The sequence below is a fragment of the Cynoglossus semilaevis genome, chromosome 16 (genome assembly GCF_000523025.1).
Source record: "Cynoglossus semilaevis isolate Cse_v1.0 chromosome 16, Cse_v1.0, whole genome shotgun sequence".
Classification (NCBI taxonomy): domain Eukaryota; kingdom Metazoa; phylum Chordata; class Actinopteri; order Pleuronectiformes; family Cynoglossidae; genus Cynoglossus; species Cynoglossus semilaevis.
In genome coordinates, this window is record NC_024322.1 from 10388865 (window position 1) to 10411860 (window position 22996).

At 40.9% G+C, this 22996-nt stretch overlaps 2 protein-coding genes across 2 annotated transcripts in view; both read left to right on the forward strand.

Annotated features, from left to right (window-relative positions):
• The window catches only part of LOC103392086 (high-affinity choline transporter 1-like), a 6520-nt gene extending 1035 nt beyond the window's left edge, over positions 1 to 5485 (forward strand). Inside the window, exons 2-8 of the mRNA XM_008328612.2 lie at positions 229 to 345; positions 457 to 612; positions 1171 to 1319; positions 1410 to 1553; positions 3008 to 3161; positions 3366 to 3583; positions 3906 to 5485. Of these exons, the coding sequence (XP_008326834.1) occupies positions 229 to 345; positions 457 to 612; positions 1171 to 1319; positions 1410 to 1553; positions 3008 to 3161; positions 3366 to 3583; positions 3906 to 4448 (1481 nt within the window). The 3' untranslated portion in view covers positions 4449 to 5485. The remainder of the gene's footprint in view (positions 1 to 228; positions 346 to 456; positions 613 to 1170; positions 1320 to 1409; positions 1554 to 3007; positions 3162 to 3365; positions 3584 to 3905) is intronic.
• Positions 5486 to 5979: 494 nt separating this feature from the next.
• Positions 5980 to 22990, forward strand: LOC103392073 (vang-like protein 1). Its single transcript, XM_008328598.3, has 9 exons — positions 5980 to 6453; positions 12145 to 12386; positions 12792 to 12954; positions 17487 to 17915; positions 18223 to 18398; positions 18553 to 18686; positions 21132 to 21288; positions 21910 to 22144; positions 22326 to 22990. The coding sequence occupies exons 2-9, from the start codon at positions 12319 to 12321 to the stop codon at positions 22584 to 22586; spliced, it is 1623 nt and encodes a 540-aa protein (XP_008326820.1). The 5' UTR covers positions 5980 to 6453; positions 12145 to 12318; the 3' UTR covers positions 22587 to 22990.
• Positions 22991 to 22996: the final 6 nt, after the last annotated feature.

Sequence of the window (22996 nt, forward strand, 5' to 3'; positions counted from 1 at the left end):
TGGTTGAGTTGAGTGTTAGGTTTGTCAAGAAAACAAAATTGAGTAATTAAGAACACTGTGTTTTTCATTAAAGCCTGCGGGCTAGAATATGTTTATTCTATTCATTTAGCAACATTCACCTGGTCGTACAGTATCTTATTCTGCCAATGAGAAGTAAAGTGTCAGAAATCTCCTGGATGAATCACTGTTGACATAAGTATCTAAGCTGTGGTCCGACCTGTCTTTCAGCTACGTGGGTTGGGGGGGGCATGGTTGTCGGCACAGCTGAGATGGTGTACACTCCATCACAGGGACTAATCGATGTCATCATGATGCTCAGTGCATTTAGCGCTTCTTTTCTTTTATGTGAGTATGGCCTAAACATTTGTTCTATGTTTTACCACTTTTTCTCTTTGTAGCTGAAATCTAGATGTGACCTTTTCTTTTTTCTTTTTCTCTTTTTTTTTTTTAAACAAGGTGCTTTTGTGTTTGCTAAACCACTGAGGGAAAAGAACTATGTGACAATAATGGACCCTTTCCAAGTCAAGTATGGAAAAGTACTGACGGCTGGATTGTCCTTATTTTCAATTTTGGCTGAGATATTGTGGGTGCCTGCATCACTTATTGGTCTTGGTGAGGTTGTTTTTCTTTTTTTTGTGCACTTAATCAATAAAATACACAGTTAAGTCTGCTTAAGAGTCAAAGCAAAAGAATCTAAAGAGATCTTTATTTAACATTAAAAAAATACAACAGCAATGCAAACAGTGTTTCTATCATAGACTTTGTTCTTTGGATGTTTGTCCCAACCAGGTCACAACCTATATGTTTTCCCATCACCCAAAAAAATAAAACTAAAAACCGTTCAATTTTTTTTCGGTTTTGGGAGGAAAAGTAATAAAACTAAAATATTTTAAAAAAAAAAAGTTTGGTTATAACTTTAGAGATTGCTGCACTATTCCTAACTTTTTTATGGTTGAAGAACAAGACCAATAAGTCCCACAACAGTGACTCAATCAAAGCAATAGGGGGAGATGTGCCTTAACGTGTTATTTCAAAACCAAGCAATCTGATGCATTGTGCAACTTCTTATTCACCCTTCTGATCTATCCACCTGATAATTACATTATGCATAGTAACGGAAAACACAGACTGGAGTTCTGTAGGATTCCACTAACATTCCTTGTCTGACAGGAGGAACCATGAGCATTGTTCTAGATTTGCCCTACAATGTGTGTGTCTGGATCTCCGCTGCCACTGTCATTATCTACACACTGATGGGAGGATTCTACTCTGTGGCCTATACAGATATTATACAGCTTCTCCTCATATTTATAAGTTTGGTGAGTACCCTAGCACCCCATGCTGACCCCTTGAGAATTTACAAAGAGCTTCGTTTTGTCCAAAGCTAACCTCCCAGTGGATCTCTGCAGTGGCTCTGTGTTCCCTTCATTCTGATGAATCCAAACTGCAAGAACATTAGCCAGACACTGATGAACAACACACTGCACGGGCCATGGATCGGCAAACCAGAGCTGAAGAGGATTGGACTCATGATGGACAACTTCTTACTCTTTGTAAGATGAACCAACACTGTGGTCCACATGGCACATTTACACAGCGCTGCTTTCATTAAAGAACCACAGGAGCAGTAAATGTGACAACAGTCATATTTTTAGGATATTTCTATTTAAATAGCTAAATTCTGGAAATGTCTTTCTTACTTTTGAGGTAAACTGACCAGATTTAATATAAATAAAAAATTATATTATATTATATTATATTATATTATATTATATTATATTATATTATATTATATTATATTATATTATATTATATTATATTATATTATATTATATTATATTATATTATATTATATTATATTATATTATATTATATTATATTATATTATATTATATTATATTATATTATATTATATTATATTATATTATATTATATTATATTATATTATATTATATTATATTATATTATATTATATTATATTATATTATATTATATTATATTATATTATATTATATTATATTATATTATATTATATTATATTATATTATATTATATTATATTATATTATATTATATTATATTATATTATATTATATTATATTATATTATATTATATTATATTATATTATATTATATTATATTATATTATATTATATTATATTATATTATATTATATTATATTATATTATATTATATTATATTATATTATATTATATTATATTATATTATATTATATTATATTATATTATATTATATTATATTATATTATATTATATTATATTATATTATATTATATTATATTATATTATATTATATTATATTATATTATATTATATTATATTATATTATATTATATTATATTATATTATATTATATTATATTATATTATATTATATTATATTATATTATATTATATTATATTATATTATATTATATTATATTATATTATATTATATTATATTATATTATATTATATTATATTATATTATATTATATTATATTATATTATATTATATTATATTATATTATATTATATTATATTATATTATATTATATTATATTATATTATATTATATTATATTATATTATATTATATTATATTATATTATATTATATTATATTATATTATATTATATTATATTATATTATATTATATTATATTATATTATATTATATTATATTATATTATATTATATTATATTATATTATATTATATTATATTATATTATATTATATTATATTATATTATATTATATTATATTATATTATATTATATTATATTATATTATATTATATTATATTATATTATATTATATTATATTATATTATATTATATTATATTATATTATATTATATTATATTATATTATATTATATTATATTATATTATATTATATTATATTATATTATATTATATTATAATGTCATTTCAGAATATTGTCCCCAATCTGGAAGTCAATGACTAATTCTTTTATAGGAAAAGTAACAACTGTTTTCTACTTTTTGTAGTCAGTAGGCAGTCTGGGATATCAGTGCCTTCACCAGAGGACTTTGGCTGCTTCCTCTTTAGCCACCTTTAAGACCACCAGTGTGCTTGCTGCCATTGTCCTGCCCATTCTTATAGCACCCACCGTGCTGATTGGAGCAGCTGCCACATCTACAGGTTTTTGCTGCAGCTGTCTTTCTTCCTGTACACAACATTGGTGGGATACCACATCAGGAGGGATTTTTTTTATCTTCATGTACTGTACTTAGCTGGTTTTAATAATGTTTTTTTAAGTCAATATGTGGAGGTCAACCTGGTGTCAGAGCGGACCACTCAGACATCATGTGACCATGTTTTCCGGCCTCTCTTCTGCGTTCTCAGATTGGAACCTGACATCTTATGGTTCACCTTTCCCACATGAACGTGGTGAAAGCGCTATGATTCTGCCCATCGCCCTGCAGCACCTGACCCCGCCCTTCATCTCCATCATTGGTATTGGATGTGTGGCTGCTGCCGTGATGTCATCAGCCGACTCTATTTTGATTTCTACTACTTCTGTCTTTACCTCCAACATCTACAAGGGAATTTTCAGACCACAGGTGAGGTGAAGATTATTACTCCGACAAGAACGCCGTGGGGTTTGTTATGACCTGGCTCCATATGTAGACGCGGTAAATACCCACTGTTGCAAGTAATATAATGAAAACCTGTGCAGCTCATACAGTGTACACAAACACACACAGGTGAATCCCGTCTACACCAACCCAAAAAATAGGGGATAACATCAGAATCAGATCAGGAACAGGATTAGGTCCCACTGCTTTAGAACTAGCAAACATCTGTAAAAAGGCAGGTGAAGTTAGGGATGGTCAAAGGTTACAGGAAAAATTCTAATTTTTTTCTCTCTGCCTTCTTATCCAGGCATCAGACAGAGAACTGGCCTGGGTGATCCGTGCTTGTATCCTGGTGGTAGGTTTGGTGGGTTCGATATTAGCCCACGAAACAAACAGCACCTTATTGTTCTTTTTTCTTACTGCGGAAGTTGCCTACATCGTGATCTTCCCTCAGCTGTTCTGCATCCTCTTCTTCAATATTTCTAATGGTTACGGTGCAGTTATGGGCTGCGTGGCAGGAATGGTGCTGAGACTGCTCTGTGGAGCCTCATCACTTGGCCTCCCGGTTGTCATCCACTTACCAGGATGTGTCCTTGAGGATGGAGTTTATGTCCAGTATGCTCCAGTTAAAACCATGTCCATGCTGTTGACCACTGCTGCCATCCTATTGTTCTCTTATCTGGCGTCTGTGATCTTTAACAAAGGGCTGCTTCCGGAGCAGTGTGACGTGTTCAGAGTGAGAGCTGAGCGGCCGACGACTCCAGTAAAGAGAGCCAAAGGGAATAGGATGTCGACCAACAAATGTTCTCAGGCAGAGGCCTCAGAACCAATGATGAACACAACCTGTTAGTCCCTGCACCTCGAACACATGCAGTACGTTGTATCTCCATCAGACCATATGTCACTCTGGAGGTCACTGCATGAGCAGCATATGGTTTATTGGTGGTGTGATATTAGGTCTACACTGTGTGGTTTTAGTGCTGACTACTCAAAGATGCCAAAGATGCCCTTTTATCAAAGGTCATTTAAAAAAAAAAAGGACAATCTGTCCAATATTAGCGGAATTATGTAATGTCTGTAAGAATTGTTTTTTCTTCCGATAAATTAGTCTAATGGTTCTTCTCTACCTTCCAGTGGGCTCACCACCCGCAGGAAGGTTCAAGGTTGTGTGGTGCAGTGTGATTTGGGTGGCGGTCGTGGACACTGCTGCCCCTGCAACCCGGTAATGGATAAGTGGATGAAAATGGATGGATGGATGGTTCTTCTCTATGTTGGGCAAGGGACAAACGCAGATACTGCCACCATTTATAATTGAGAACTGGGATTACAATAGGAAAAAAGAAGAGAAAGTAAAAGCAGTAAAGACAGGAAATGATTTAGTGTAGATGTTTAGCACAGTACTAAAATAACGGGGTAACTAGCAGGTAGTAGCTGGTGAAAAAAAAATCGTAAAAACACCAACATAATAATTACATTGAAAAAGTGAATTTTGCAAGGCAGTTGATAAGATGCTTACTGTGACCACTAGGAGGAGCACATTCAGAAAAAAAATACAATCTGCTTAGTGTGTGGCCGTAATAATGTACAGTATATTGCATATATTAAATTTCTACCTCATCCTAGAAGCATTTTTATTAGGCATTTGAAGTTCAGCACATGGCATGCAGTAAAAAATGAAGAACAGGAAAAAAAAATCACACACAAGGAATTGTGTATGAAGCTCAGAGTTGTTGCCTTTTTTTCTCCCTTAGTCAGATCTGTGCTCCATCTCTCATCTCTTTATGTGGGTCCCTCCAGAGTAATGTGGCCCAGGGGGCTGCTGGTATTGTACATGTCTACTGCAGCATTAAGAATGACAGGCCTTTGTCTGCACCCTGCACTCACCGCACACACTAGACTGAAGCACACAGACGATTTCAATCCAAATGGAACTATCATCTAACTTTAAATCCAAGAGTAGAGAAATTAAGAATACATCTTTTATGTAAAAATATAAAATGTGAGTGACTACAAATGTTGTGATTATTGCAAGCATTGTTTTGTGGAAATATAAATATACAAACAACATTAAAAAGTTCAACTTGTATGCCTTTGCATTTGTTAGTGTATTTAGTGTGCAACCAAATGTGGTTTAGTTTAGTATAAGTATATTTAGTCTCGTGTTATCCAGGTGTTGTTCTGCATACAGCCGCAACGTGGTGCTTTTACTCACATATTGCATTCTGAAACAGGAGGGCTTTCACTTTTGTTTATAAACAAACGTGACGAGGCTAACGTGGACTTATCAAGGAATAATAAACAACAGTGATAACAGTTTGTATTAAATATCGGTTAATAAAGAAACAAAGTTGGACCTTAATTTTTACTCGGTAAGGAAAATCATGCGGCCTAAAAAAGGAATAGTGAGACAACTTAATGTATACATAATAATGCATGGCCACTTCGTTTCTGACCTTAATAACACCAGTTCTGTCATCCGTCTTTTTAAATCAGGTCAATTTGTTTATGATTTATTTCTATATTTTGAGCGAATTTAAAGAAAGTCGCTTTCCATAGACAGATCTGGCTTCCATGATACAGTAGCAAAACCATAAACCTGCTTTCTGAAACACACCGAAAGCGCGACCTCTAGTGGTCACTAGGTGAAAGCGTTTCTTGTGGTGACACTCCGGAGTAAACGGAACCTCCCTCCATGCTGCTCTCCTCCTCCTCCACTCTGGTGCTCCTGCTCATCACAATGGCCAGGCTCTAGAGGAGGAAGGCGCGCAGACACAAGGAGGAGCGACGGCGGCGACTCAGTCACACCTTCACAACGAGACGCAGGAGAAGGAATATGACTTCCATCTGGTAGAGAGGTAGGTTCATCTATATCTCATATCACCGCGATGCTGCACCGGTTTACACCCGGTCTCTGAGCCGACAGCTTTAGACACGACCCCCATAGTGATTTCTAATGAAGTTCATGGCTGTGAAGATGGTTTTCGTCACACCAAACACTCGTGGTCATTTTTAAAAAATATTTTTTTCTGGTGTTTAAGCCCAAATCGATTCAAATATAATTTACTCCGCATTTATGAGTTTCACTATCACTTATAGGTAAGAATTCCTTGCATTAAGCAGAATACACGCACTAATTGTTAGGAGGAGGAGTGGGGGGGTTGGGGGGTGATTAAGGAGTAGGAGGTTGAACCTGAAACCGTCTCTTTTGTAAGTGAAGCTGCACCGTTGTAATGGAGGAGAACACCACACGTAGTGAATCCAGCACATCGCACTCCGAATCTGGAGGAGCCTGAGAAATAAAGGGCGGTTTCAGATGCAGCAGCGGGGGCACTGGTGTGTGTCGCCACCATCATCACCATCATCACCAGCAGCAGCAGCAGCTTCCGTCTCGGGCATGGCCGCTGGATAAAGAGATTTTGGTGCGTCTGAAGGAGCTTCACTTGTGCGCTCACCTCTGACACTGTCATGTCCCTGAGAGTCCCTGGGAGGCTGCCTCATCATGCTGCAGTGAAACCATGCAGCACCTCCGGCCATGTATTATTGAACAGTGTTGATGGGTCCTGTGTGCCGGGCAGCCGAAGGGCAGTGAGAGCTATGGGAACCCCTGGTATACATGAGTCATCCCCCTGGAAGGTATTCTTGTCATGAATGATCAAAAGAAAGGCGCCCTGGTAATGTCTTTGTTATTGTTCCCTTTTTTTGTGGAGCAAGAAATAGAGTCGACCGCTCGATTTCCAGGATTTGTGATCAGTGTATAAACGCTGGATGTTGGTCATGTTTTAATGGAAAACACGTTAGTGTTTTTGGTACAGTACTGTAGTGTGGCATTACTTCCACTGCTCTGCTACCCTGCATTTCCTCACCGTCTCTCCTTCCACTAAACTTGTACCAAGTTTCACATGAGCTGAACGGAGGAGCCTGAGTTTGCATTCCAAACAAATGTGTCAGGTCTTAACCCTCCCCTCACACCCCACCCCGCACGCCCCCTTCTTTAGTGCATGTACATGAGTGTGTGTGTGTGTGAGAGAGTATTTGAGACTGTATCCACTCACTCAAAGGTCACAGGTTTGCTCTCTGCACATACCTATCTGTCATGTAGCATACTTGGGCCCAGAATCAAATGTCACTTTGAAACAGCCTCTAACAATCAGACAGTGACAGGGCCATAAAGACAAGGCAGCGTTCCTGATAGTCCATGACACAGGCTGAAGGTCACCATGATGACCATTACTAACAGTGACAAACACAGATGTCAGATACAGATACCTGTATAGACCATATACAGATATTAGCATAATTACGTAATATCTGTAAGAATCGATAAAGCAATGCCTGGGTTTTGCGTGAGATGTTACCGCAGTTTTGGAGCCAAAGGGTTGAGTATATCGGTATCAGTTGATATCAGAATCGCAAATTTAGTGTTTGGACAGTGTCGGCATATCAGATATCGGCAAAAAGTTAATGACGGACAGCTCTATTTTTCACCCATTTCCCAGATGTATAAAGTCTGCGTGAGAATCTACAGTAACAGGTGTGAATGTGAGAGTAAAAAGTAATTTATCTTCATACAGTACTTGTCTCTGAGATGTACTAGCCTGACCTTCATCAGGTAGCGTTGGCTGCTTTCCTGTTAGAATATTATGCCAGTATAGTATAATGTTCTCCCTGTCCTCATGATCATGATCACCTTGAGGACTCAGATGTCCAGTTCGTCTCGCGCGGTTGTTAGTTAGTGTGAAAGTGAATTAAAGTACCGTGGTTCCATCCATCATCTCATATAGGGATGGTCATAAAGGGAGCTGGAACTGGTCCAAGTTGACTCCACGTCATGGCCAGAGTAAATCCTCAAGTCCACCACATGCAGCCAACACCTTCGGTCTGTTTTCAGTTTACTATTCAATTAACTGTAATTTGTGAGGTAAACCAGTCCAATTTAAAAAAAAAAAATCAACTATGTCCTCCATCAAGGACGCATGTGAACGTCCACCAGTTGCTGCTTCTTAAATATTGTTTAGTTCTTTTGAATATTTTATGACAGGAAATATGTTTTAAAATATCGACTGCAATGATCACAGCACTGGGGGAGACTGGCGCATCAGGCAGACCTTGGCTCAATGCCACAAGGGTAGGATGCACTTGAAGGAGAAGTAGTGATGGAGGGGAAGTCATGAGACTTAATGGTTGGAGGGGAGACCACAGATGTCAGACGGTAACAGGACCAGGATCAGAGACATTGGAACAGGAAAGTGATGGAAAAGTAAAGTCGGAAGTGGCAACATTTTTTTCTTTTTTTTTTGCATTTGGTGCTTCTGGGAATCACACCAATGCTAACTAAGTGCTTATCTAGTTGGCTAACAAAATCTATCCAATTAAAAATAAACTTGACCTAGACTGTCTACTATTGCCATTGGACAAATCCACGTGTCTATGTGGTTATTTTTCATCACGTCCAATCACAGATCAGCAGAAGTAAACTGTTTCCTGTAAAGTGTGTGTGTCATGCTCTTGCTCCGTGTCTTTTTTTTCCCCAGTAGATCACGATGTCTAGTCTAGTCCAGGCCTCTCACTTATCTGGGTCTGGTGTCAGGTTTTTTAAAGAAACCCAGACAAGACTCACAGGCATCGTCTACCACCTCCTGGTGAAGGAGTAGGCACCTTTCTGCTGCTGTAAGCCCTGGGTCAACTGTAGCTCTCCTTCAGCATGGGCACGGGAGACTCTCCCCCTCACCCACCTCTCACCTCCCATAGAGGCAGCTGCCCTTAAAATGAACTGGCTCCACTTGATACGTAGTAGCACTTGAGCCACTCAGTTGTCTGTGCGGCTCCTCTATCTCTAACGAGGGCCCAGAGATAAATTTGTACAACCTTCGACTTCGACTTGACAACATGATGACTGAAGCCCAGCAGGAGGCAGTGCTGTTGAACAACACTGACATGTTTTCAACCTATAAATCATAAAAAAACAAATTCACAAAATTGAAGAAAAAGTTAAAATGCTGTCAGTGGCCCTTACAGGGGCGGGCCCCCTACTTTGAGAACCAACGTATGGACTGCAGGTTTATCCATCTACCTACTGACAGTGAGGCTGTCTGGGCAGGGTGTCAGCAACAGACCGAATCTGGAATCAAACCCACAACCCTTCGGGTGTAGAGAAACAATGATCACATTGTTGCAGTCTGTTCACTCTTTCAGTTCACAGTACACGAGTCTCATCTCTAATCCTGTCCATGTGTTCATTCAGTGGCTCCCACTGGGCAACAACCTCCATCCGCTGAACAAACACATTAACCAGAGTTTGTTTTACATTAGTGTCACTTTCTGCCCTCGTGAAGATCATCTCTGTGCAGCCAACCAGAACGACCCACTGAGACGAGCGCGGCTACGCTTCACCAGAGATTACGTTTCCCAGACAGGCACCCTCACACAGGGCTGCGGAATATTCCGGACGGACCAGTGTTCAAGAAAGGGGCCATGTCTGACATGGTTATTCCTGCATGCTTTATTCATCATTACTCCTCACTTTGTAACTGATAGTTTTTTTTACCCCCTGGTGGTGATTTTCCACGTGGCCTGGTTCTTGAAGCCTCTTCGTGCTCGGGCCTTGTGTGTGAGTGGCTTGTCGTTGGGGGATCATCTTGGCCCACATACCACTGACACACGTTCAGAGATCAGCCCTGCTGGGGTCAACAGCTTTTATTCAACTCGTAGGTCCGTTCATTTAACCGTACGAGCGCTGGGAGGGACGGGGAGCCATTGTTTGGTCCTCGTGCCCTCTCACTGTGCCGACGCACCCCCATTCTCTCTCTCTCACACACACACACACATGTTATTGTATCACACAAATGTACTCTCAGTGGGGATGATGGATTATTGCTGTGAGATGGGGGCTCTCTGCCTTCTATTGTTGCCAAGGCAACAGTGGACGCTCCAGTTGCGGGTTAGAGACGAGCGATACTGTCCTCTCTTTGCTTGTATGATAAAATGTTGATGCTCCGACGGCAGCTTTGATGCTGTTCCACCACTTTCCAGTGCATTATTAATTGACGGCCTGTGTATCCAGCGCGCTCTCGTTTCCTTTCCTCTGCTTTTAGTAGCACAAGTAAGTGTGTCAGTGGAGGATGATGTCATGTTCTCTCCCAGCGAAAGTGTGCTTTTATCAGCACATCATTTTTCACTAGGATGCCACAGGTCTAAAGAGATGGGACATGTTTAAATCTGGTGTGATTCATTTTTATTTCATAATTCCGATGACACAAGTGCAGCTGCTGGAACCTACGTATAGTTTTACTGAACTCTGAACTGGTATATCAACAGCACAAACCACGGTTGGTTTTTTTAATCCTGTTGTCCTTCAACTTATGTTCAACACACTGTTGCTTTAAACTTATTTTTATATGTACTCAAAGTACAGAACAAACTGGACACAGATATTAAACCGTAATATTTCAACACCTGCCATCATCTGCCACAAATACATCAGAAATATATACTGTATGTTGTCAACATATGGTGATAAATTTGATTTTTTTGTATAAAAAATATTTGACAGCATTACAATACAGAATAATGGTCGCTGCATGTGTGTGTGTGTGTGTGTATTAATTAATTAATTTTTATTTTTTTAACATATTTTTCCACTCTTGGTTCCGTATGTAACTGGATTGACAGCCAGTCAGAGTTGAGTGTCATTGTGTTGTCTTTATGGGTTATAGCCCATGTTATGGGTTATAGCCCATGTTATGGGTTACAGAACAAAAGAAAATCATTTGTAGCATTACTGTACACTTGAATTCAGCCGAATATCTGTTATTTTTAAACTCATAATACTGACATTATTATCTCCATACAAACGCAAACAGCCTTGATTGTTGTGTATCCTTAAAGAGTGAATGGGACGTGTTGGCGTTTTCTGCACCATTGGCTGCTGCAATATAAAGAAATGGCTGTAGTGTAGTGGAGACAATAGAGGAGAATAATCCCAGTTTGGTAAATGAGCCCAGGGTGTGGATGTGACTGGCAGCCTGACAGCTAATAGATTGAGGTTTTTCCTGGGGTCTAAGTGAATGGTCGTGCTTGGTGAGCCAATAGACATCGTCATTCATCAGATGGGCCCATTAAGGCACAGGAAGTGTGTCTGGCAGCTCAAGCTGATCATAAACCAGCACAGCACAGGGGTATTTCACATTTAGACTCGATGGTCAGTGAAGTGAACCTCAGTGAAGAGATGACCATCTACCATCACAAGGAATTTTTCAATCTTTTAGTTATTATTTAAACTACATTCAGCCAAAATGTGTCTGGACATTTGCAATTACTATTGCATAACCAGAGTTAATTTAACAATTTAATTTATCCAAACAGACCCAAGGGGCGTAAAGCCATTGTTTGCTAAACAACAAAAAAAATCTTTTTAACCATAGAATGGGTGACGTTTCATTCAAGGTCCTCAACACAGCGCTGTTCTGTACAGTATCTTTTTAAAGATCAAACTCCCCCTCCTCAAATAGACCGATCTCTCATGCTAACCTCAAGTCTTCACTTTTCAGGTCAATGTGGCCGATAAATCAACTCTCTGTGGTAGCACTGTGTCGCTGTGGATTCCAGAGGCTCGTCTCCATAGCAACCCATTCCTCCTCCTGATCGTTGCTGCCAGTCCACCGTCTCTGCCACACAAGGCGTCTCCCCTCAGCCCCCTGGTCGGTCACTGCCTCTGAACTAGAATGGACACTGAGTCAACACACTCGGGTTACTCCTATTCCAGTCGCTCCGGGAGATCGAATCGACATGGGTATGTTTTCTGTCCTGATTTCCTATTCTGTGTCTGTGGCTTTCATTTAAAGCTCCTCGTCTGGGGTCACACCCACTCTGAGCCTCGTCATTGTGGAATTTTCACTGGAATGCACTTGGTGCAAATACAGTGTTTGACTGGAGTTGTGTTGGGAAAATGAACTGAATCCTTAGAAAAAGTCCTGGAGTTAAACAGGCTTGCTGGATTACTCTCTGCTGCTAGCTAAACACTATCACAGACCTGCTAGGCCAAGGATTTGAACAAAAGACACCTTTATTACCAGACCGTAAAGTATGATCTTATTTAGTGGAAAATAGACAAAAAAGTAAGAGGGAATATGAGTGGATGCCAAATTTGTTGGTGGGTTTCAACAGCTGATGTTTATGTTTTGTTGATCTGTTAAAGGCGTGAGCGACACAAAGCTGGGAGCAGTAAGGACAGCAGTCGCTCTGAGAGGTCTGTGGTCATTAACCCCCCCGACACGCCATCCCAGGATTCCCCTGTTCACAACGGAGAGCCGCTGCCTGGAGAACCCACCTTAGCAGCGGACCATGGAGAAGATGCCCAGGTACTCACACTGATCACAGGCTCCAGTGAAGTACGACCAGAGATCAGGGGGATTAGAACCCCTTCTGTTTGACACTGATAACATTAGATTCATTTCTGAATTTATGAGCAAACACAACAAGGTGATGACGATTTAAATTGTTGCAGCGACAGATGGTTTTGACTAAACTGTTTGATTTTCCTGGTGTGAGGTCGGTAAGAAGATCAATATCAATCTCAACACCTCATAATGAGCTCAGTATGGTTGGTTCAAGCTGCACATACAGCGTGTGTATAAAATGTTTTTTCTTAGCAAGATGCTGAATTAGCCGTCAACGTGGCAGGAAGCAGGCAGGAACTAAATGCAGTACTGGAGAGACTCTGTGGTGCAGGTAGTTAATTTCTTTACAAGACCAGAAACAAGGCATAAACTACTAAGTACAAACTAGGATTTGAAGCATACACTGAGCTGCGCACAGGCACAGACTTGAACAGATACAATGATCCCACCAGGACAGAGTGAGGGAGAGAGGTATATATATACACAAGGCACCAGGTGACACCAGTGAGACTAATGACATGATTAACCCACACAGCAGACACAGAGAACAGACAGACCTGACAGTTTTCTTCAATTATCAACCTTATACTATATAAGGATTTTTTTTTCTTACCAATTTCTGCATTAAAATCTATTTACATCTATTTAAAGGTTTTAATAACAAATATTACTGTCATAAATAAATCCAAAATCTTTACTCCTTGAAATAGTTGGAGTCTTACACTGCACCTAGTTCTACCTGGAATTCTGGCTGTTTTTCTTTAGAGAAGTCCCGACATGTTGCCAATTTAAAGATGTTCCGTTTGTAAATTAGCCCGATCAGGACGGCCCTCCATGGTGCTGTAAGGCCAACTGCAGTGGCAGCATCTCTTCATCCAATCTACTGTAACGAGGTGGTGACTTGTAGGAGCCGACATTGATAAGACTTGCATCAGCTTCCCGGTGAAAAGAAACGGTAATAGTAAACAAACCTAAAGCCTTGAGGAGAAGTCGTATTTTACCATATTACTCTTTGGGGAGAACTGTGCCCGGAGCTGCTGTTACTGCCTCTCTGACCTACTTAAAAGCTGTAGTGAAAAGAAGCATTTCATCTGAGTATGAAAAGTCGTTCACTGGGTAAAAACGAGAACAAATGAGCGCCTGTGAGTCGGCCGAGTGTGAACTTCCTGCCACAGGTGTTCCCCCCCGTTCATTAATTAATGTCACTTTTTTACAGAGGTCTGACCTACCTCGCTGAAGAATCTCTTCTGTCCGATGCGGCCACATTCCACTCCGTCATGAACGTGTCAGATTGTTACTCACATCATTGTCGGCGCTGTAAAGTAATACCCCTTTGTACTGCATTTGCCCTGCGGAGATACTCTCGCGTCAAAGGCTACTGCCTTCTGAAATTCACATGCACTCTGCTCTAGTTTTTTCATTTTTTTTAATTGTTGTGCTGGCAGAAATAGTGAAATACCAACAGGCTCCACACGGCTGAGATTCACCTTAACATCCAGCCCAGGGCCACTTTGTGGAAAGCTGATATGAATAATTCTCCATGTTTACACGGGTGCCTGTGACATAAGGACCGGCTCCTGGTCCGGGCCAGACTCCATGACTGTGTGAGTCACAGACACACAGAGCCAAATCTGCTACTGAGATTGTGCATGCTGCTCTGTGACGCTGTCACTGTGTGCCAGACGGCATCGACTTCCACCTCCTCACAGTGTTAGACTCAGGCTAACACCACAAACACTCTGTTGTTTTCTTCTGTAATTTCCTCAGATTTTTTCCTACAGGTGTCTGACTCACCTTTAAACAGCCCCCCCCTTACACTAACAACTGGTAATCTGAGCATAAAACACCCTCACCAGAGTCGGAGGAATGGAGAAAATGGGAATCAAACCCACAGGGTCGCTGATTAATTTGAACAAAGGCGTTCGCCGTGAGTCAGTAACTGAGGCACAGACCGCTGTTTCTATCCAGACAGAGGGAGCGCAGCCATTATGTTGTGCGACTGGCAGACTGTCAGCTCTGCGTATGTGTGTGTGTGTGTGTGTGAATTATTGAGAGACAACAGACTAATCAGTATGTTGCTGTTGTATTGTTGTGCTCCGTGGCAGTGTGGAAGAGGCCCGAACCAAAATCCATAATCACTCTCTGCCAGATGAAAAGGCTGCCAAACAAGAAGACCGCATCACACACACACACACACACACACACACACACACACGCTCTCTTTATTCACTCTCAGTCGTCCTGTTTGTCTTTGTTCGTACTTCATCTGAGATTAGTTCCGAAACTCGTGTACGTCTTGTGTGTCTCACCGCTTCGGCTAATAGATTGTCTCAGATGACCGATATTATCGGCCTGATATTAGCATAGTATGTAATATCTGTAAGAATCGTTATTGGGTTTTTCCTCTTAGCAATGCTTGGGTTTCTCAGATAAATATATAAATATTACCAGGCTGTATATATTTAAGCGAAAGTCACTAGGTGGCAACATTGTAGTCATTTAATTACCTCATACTCATATAGTGGTTTGTACAGATAAATATATAAATATTACCAGGCCTATATCGGTATCGGTTGATATCGCAAAACCTAAAATAAAACAAAAGAAATTCCAAAATGGTCCAATGACAGGTGAGGACTGGACACAGTGAGAAAAAAACAACTCGTTTCAACAAAGTAGTTTTATGGTCTGCATTCTTCATTAAAAAAAATCTGGTGCAGACTTTTTATGTCCGTTGACTTTTCCACATCCTCTGCCTTTTTCCAGTTCCCAAAAATGTAGAGACTGTGCTTCACAGCAAACATCTGGCGAGGAGTGGCACAGACCGTCTGGTGTCTGAGATGGTTAAGTCTGTGATGTGGTCCGGGCTGCCACCGTCAGTCGGTTAAATCAGGTTTGGTTGCCATCTGGGACTCAGCTGAGAAAAAAACAGCCCCAAAAAAAAACACCCACAAGTAAAGAAGAAAGATTCAACATACTGAGCTAAAAACGAAGCACGCTGTTTTTGTTTTGGTACTAACACACTGATGGCCCAAGCTTTATACTGTTTTATGTATATATATATATATATATATATATATATATATATGTGTGTGTGTGTGTGTGTGTGTGTATATATATGTGGCTCTGCGCTGCGTCCTAATCAGTGATGTCCATCTTGTTTTGTATTGTGTTTTATACTAAAGAGGAATACGTTTTCTCTTCTTCACTGACCAGTCTTAGCTGAACAGGGTCCGTCCAGTCAGTACTACACCTCCCAATGTGTCTCGGTCAATTTTTCAGTCCATTATCTGGGGCCCGAGAACTATTTCTGTAAAATTCAAATCTACGGCTTTCTTGTTGCAAAACACAGGCTTTAGAACAATGTATTAAGAATGTATTAAGCGACAATGATGTCCTTAACTAGTCCTGAGCCTGTGTGTCTGGGTCCACTGTGGCAGCAGTGTCTGATGCCTCAGGGCCGGAAAGTCCTTTCTGAGGAGGCAGTGATTCTCGCCTCTGGCTTTTTACGCACTTGAATTTCTCCAAGTATTTTTTTTCACGATATCACTGACTGTAGCTGGTGACAAGTGGCAAAGTATTTTATTAACACCGAGGTGAGGTAGAGTCAGGATGATTTCATACCAATTGTATAATTTCTGTATGTGCAGATATTTACCAGATTCAATTTGCAAGCTTCATATTTTTCTTGTAAATATTTTTTTTCTGCATCAAGAGACAAAAAGGGCTACCAGTATTGTACAAACATTTAAGTCTAACCTTCCTGCAACTATTAAAGTCTCACATTTTCCTGTTCAGTAAATAAATTAATCATCACATGCACATATTTGAGTTTGTTTTCAAATCTTAAATAACAAACTTAAAAATAAGATCAGTTGAAAAACTCTGACGTAGGTAAACACATTATTTGATCGTTTATCTGATTTTTTCCCATTTTTACCTCTGCCCTTGCCCCACCCCCACGGTGTCTGTCTTCGTAACTGATGGTCGATTACAGTCTTGCTCCAGTGTAGCAGCTGTTCGTCACACATGGCTCAGTCAATTAGCTATAAACAGTAATTGAGAACATGCTTCACAGATGCCTCGTCTGGTTTTATACTATTTCCACAAACAAAAACAGGAAGTTTGTATTAAAAATCTCAATCCGGAAGAAGAGGCTTGTTATAAAGCTGGGATTGTTGTGTGTCGCTACATGTGTAAAGTAAGGTGGTGTTTACTGCCTGGTCTCACAGCTGCTGCTCCTGTCACTGGTCACAGTTGATGACAGTCTGGGGGACAATTAAGACCTCATTTCATGAATAAATGAGAAGTGCATTAAAATAAAAGCCTTCTTAAAACAGAAGGGTCCTGATTTTTTTTTTTTTTTTTTGTGGCAGCCTTGTGAGAAAGTGCATAAACACAAATTAAATTTTGTGTTTTTTTAAATTTGTTGCGCATTGATTTTTAAATGTAAAACCTATCAATATCGTTTGTCTTCCTGTTTCCTGTGTCAGGATGACAACTGGGGAGAAACCACTACAGCCGTCACGGGCACTTCAGAGCTGAGCGTCTCTCAGGAGGAGGTGGTCGGCCTCGGGAAAGGGATTCAGGATCGCACCCACAGCTTCCGCCGCTACCTCCCCCTAGCTGTGGGTTTGTGTGTGGGCCTGCTGGTGCTGGCCACGCCCCTGGACTTCCTGCTTCTTCCTGCTGTGATGTGGCCTGACAGACTGCAGGCGTGCGGTGCGGCCTGTGAGGGTCTTTTCCTCTCCATCGCCTTCAAGCTCCTCATGCTGCTGGTGGCCATTTGGGCCTTGTTCCTCCGACCGGGGCGAGCCAGTCTGCCCAGGATGTGTGTATACCGTGCCTTCCTCACCACGCTCACACTCCTGCTGACCATGTCCTACTGGCTCTTCTACGGAGTCAGGATCCTTGATCCACAGGTGAGCTGATGTTTTTTTTCTAAAGATAATTATATTTTTTTTTTAAATTATTATTAGGTAACTCTGCCATACGATGGTTGGAAGTTTTATTAAATTATTATTAGGTAACGCTGCCATACGATGGTTGGAAGTTTTATTAAAGAACCACGTTGTTGTTGTTGTTGAGTTGGGATTGTCCTACATTTGTTTATTTTTTCATTTTGTTTTTCCAAACCAAAAAATGAAAATAAAAAGGTAAAAAAAATCATGTTCGATTAAAGAATAAATAAATAAATATCTGTAATGTTTCTTGAATTGGATCACGCAGGATGAAGACTACCACGGTATCGTCCAGTTTGCCGTGTCCCTTGTGGACTCTCAGCTGTTCGTCCACTACCTGGCTGTGGTGCTGTTGCAGCTCCGCCAGCTGCAGCCCTGTTACAGTGTGTGCGTCATCCGGTCCACAGACGGAGAGACGCGTCACTACAACGTAGGACAGACGAGGTACCAGTTCAGATTCAAACACACAACTGACCACCGTGTCCCCGTACACAGTCATGTCAGTGAGCTGATAATCTGGTAAAGTTCAACAGTCCCAGCCTACTGTCCTGTTCATACAGCCTCTGTCTCTGTCTCTCCTTGTCTTTGTCCTGTACAGTATTCAGAGAGCTGCTCTGTCCATTTTGGAGTTTTACTACAGAGATTTTCCTCTTCACAATCCGTCTCTTCTCTCTGCCGCCAAGCAGCGAGCGGCCAAACATCTGGCTGAGTTAAAGGTCTATAACGTAGATGGTGAGTTACGTCATCTGTCTGAGCCTTTTCTCACTTTTTTTCCTCATATTAGGGTTACACATCTGTGGTTTAAGAACAAAGTTTTATGCTGTTCTTTAATCATCAGACATTTCAAAAGGTGTCTGATTTCAATCACTAAAATCTGTCACGTCTTCATCAGTGTTTACAAGTAAATCTTCATCAGGAAGGAACGTGAACTCCTTGTCATTGTGACACAGCACACCACTGCACACAACCAAATGTGACCTCTGCATTTAACCCCATCACCAAAGTGAAACTTGCCCTTAACCACTAAGCCACCACTGCCCCAGGTGTTGAGCTGTGAAATGACTGAAACTTTGGTGGAGATTTAGATAAAGAGATTTGTTGCTTTTGCCAAAACGGAGAAAATAGTTGAAAAGAACTGGACTTATAGACGAAGCAAAGACACTGTCAGGTTTGACCATCAACATGGCAGTAAGCAGGCAGGACCCACATGCAGCAGTGGAGAGAATCTTTCTGGTGGAGGTAGTCTATTTCAAAGTGCAAAGCCAAAACAACAAAAACTCACATCTTCACAAGCCAGAAACCAGGCAAGGCATGAACTACTAAGCACAAGACAGAGTGCGGGAGAGAGGTATATATATACACAGGGTACCAGGTGACACCAGTGAGACTAATGACAGAGACACAGGTGAGTGTGATGACATGATTAACCCACACAGCAGGAACAGAGAAGAGACCTGACTGTAGCAGGTTGGCTCCTCTACCTGCCCGTCTGTTCCAGCGATACACCTGTTTATGAATGTTAGATAATCCTAATCAACAGTGATTATTCAGATGAACACCTGAACTCAACTGACAGCCCTGACTACAATAAATATAATTTTTTAACAAAAGTTTCCATGTTATACGAGTCCCGGTCACTCTACCTTTTCTGCTCGTTCGTTCTCACGTTATACGAGTCCCGGTCACTCCTCTACCTTTTCTGCTCGTTCGTTCTCAAAGTGACGCTGGTATTGTTTTTTCTCTCTTCCCCGAGCAGCTTTTAAAAACAAACTAAGAACATACCTTCTGGACAGTAAGTACAGATAAAGGTCATCAATCACTCAGCACTAAATCACAGGGACCTGATGGTTTCCCCCCGTCCACTTGACCCCTGTCTTTGGCTGCACTCTAATACCCCTGTACACACAGTACTGCATGTGGAGATCCCCCCACGGCCTGGGCCGTATCTGTATCCTCACACCCACACTCTGGGATACATCTGCCCCTGCAGTTTAAGCCGTCCTCCATCAGCATCAATCACGTTCACAGCACCGTGGATTAGAAACCAGGATGCATTGTGGGAAACCCCCACTCCTCACCCTCCGCCGTCTTCTTGATCAAAGTGCAGAGGAAAGACCTCTTGAGAGCTTTGAAATTTCAGGCCTTAAATAATTCATCAGGGCAACACTGGTATCTCACCCACTCCCACGTCTCAGGTTGCCTCACTCTTGCTTTCGATTCCTTCACTTTTTTTCATTCCATTTTCCCTTCACTCCGGCCCCACCCATGCTGTCGTTTATCCCTGTTTATGATTCACTTCGCTCTTTCTTCCGTGAATATGTGGCCACATAGTAAGAAAAAGTCAGTATTTCCCTCGGACATTTTTCTGCCAACATTCCCACACCTGTGAAATGTAAATGACCTGACTCCTCACTGACACAGGTCTCTATGCAGATTTGACTGTTTAATATTTAACATATTGAACTGACCTGCAGCACAGACGTCATTAACCTCCTCCAAACTTTACTTCAGGAATATGGACCAGATCTTTACAGTACGAGCTGTGATATAAGCTGCAGTACAGCCTTCATCAGCTCCATGGATGTGTCACATAAATCACAGAACATTCAAAGATCAGACAAGATCTTACTCTGTGGGGTGTAAACGATGAATATCTAATCTACCCGGCAACTCCCAGTAGCCCCCCGAAGAAAAGATTTCTGCAGGATAAAAAAAAAGAAGAAAAAAAAAGACTTCCAATTAATTTTCTGTGTGTAACTTAGACACATTTGTCTTTTCTTCTTTGTAAACCTACGAGGTACATACCTGTAATCATATGTAGTATTTTGTATTTTTATTAATATTATTATCACATTTAAAATATCTCTACTGTATCCTTATTGTACAGTCTATTCTGTACTGTAAAAAAATCAGTTTTATATGACTCTGTCTCAGATATTTTCTAAATATGATCACTGAGATAAATTGAAAGTCAGTGAGATTTAAAAAACTAAAAGTCCTAAATCGTGGATTGTTTCTAAGAAACATGTTTCCTCCTACATTGTGATCCTTTGTGTCTGAGATCCAGACTGAGCTGCGGCTCATTAATCACAGTCTTGTTGGGTCAGGAGGGGCCCGCGTCGTCCAACAGCCAAAACAAATGTAACCAATTTGCCACTTTCCTTTGTTTCGGTGCAGCCCCGGGGAACGCTGCGGGGGCTCAGCCTGCCAACGGCACTCAGTCAAGAGCGATGGCTTCCGCCGCCGCCGCCGCCAAACGCAAGGACAGCGCCCACAATGAGCTGTACTACGAGGAGGCGGACTATGAGAGGAGAGTACGCAAGCGCAGAGCCAGGTGAGTCCGCGGGAAGAAAGTAGGTCACGTCACAGGGTGAGATATTGATTCGTTAAGTCCTTAGACGAGGACCGTGGGGATGAAAATGCACTTCTGTCTGCTGTGTCTGAAGCAGCTGCACAAGAGGAAGACGTTTACTGTAAAATAATCAGTAAAACTTAAAATTCAACTATGACTATTATGTTTTGTCAAGTGAGGATAAAAGCTGTGAAATCATTACAAAATAATTGTAGTAGAAAATGAAAAGAAAATTATTATAAAAATTATATAAATAAATCCTGATCTTGGTCTGACCTTTAAAATGTAAACATTTTTATTTTTTTTATTTTAACTTTAGTACTAACTAAACTAAACAGTACTTGCAGTATGTAACAGTATGTAGCAACATCAGTAATGAAAGAAAACATCGGTGAAGCTTCCATAAGTTACGTGATAGATGATGTCATCATTACTTACTCCAAAGCTAAGTTACGTGATGATGTCATCATTACTTACTCCAAAGTAATGATGACGAAACGAGAGCCATTCCACCTCGCCTTAAATTAGATGATCATTAAACAAAGACAACATTTAGAAAAAGAAAAGAAAGCCTACAGTAGTTCACTGTAATCTCCCCGTCAGGCTGGTGGTTGCTGTAGAGGAAGCCTTCACTCACGTCCGGCGGATGAAGAAGGAGGACGAGCGTGCATCTCCGTCTGACATCATGGATGTCCATGAAGCAGCTCTCGCCATATTCCCATCTATGGCACGTGCGCTGCAGAAATACCTCCGCACCACTAAGAGGCAGCACTGTCACAGCATGGAGAACATTCAGAAGCACCTCGCTTTCTGTCTCACTAACAACATGAGCCCAAAGGTCAGTCGTACGGCATAACTGTGGATTTTTTACCATGTGATTCAACTTCAACCTTTGAACAACAACAACAGTCGAAGCTTCGACCTTTGAACAACAACAACAGTCGAAGCTTGTCACTATAATAACACGTTGTTTCAACACTTTTAGCCATTCAAGTGTGTGTGTGTGTGTGTGTGTGCAGGCCTTCCTGGAAACCTATTTGGCCCCCGGTCCAACTCTGCAGTACGGACCTGAGCGCTGGATGGCAGATCAATGGACCTTGATCAGCGAGGCCTCCGTCACCAGCGGCATAAAGCAGGGCTCAGAGTTCCTGTTGAGGTGTCTCGACTTTAGCTTAGCAGTCACCGTCAAGAGCATCCCTTACATTCGACTGACGGAGGAGTACATCGACCCCAAGACTCACAAGTTCCTGCTGCTGCTTCAGTCCGAGACCTCGGTTTGAACACGGCCGCTGGAGCGGACCAGCAGCCTTGTTTTTGTTTACTCGACTTTTTGTACTGTTTTTCTCTTTGTACCTGTCGGTGTGATTCTATCACATACACTGTTTGTGTCGTTTTCCCTGAGAGACTTTGGGCAACGTGAGAGACCGTTACGGGCAGAAAACACAGGAGTATGATTGGATATCTCTGTCCCGACAGTTGCAGAAGACAGTTCAGGTTTTCCTCTATGCACTTCAGATGACCCTCGTAAAAGTCCTGCTTTATCTGTGTGTCAGTGTGTGTGTGTCGGCGAGGGAGGGTGTGTGTGATTGAAGATGAAACGTGTGTACGTCCAGACTTGTGTTTCATCCTCTTCTTATTTTTGTTACCAAGTAACCACGACATGTACCACGAACTGAACCCTTTTCACCAA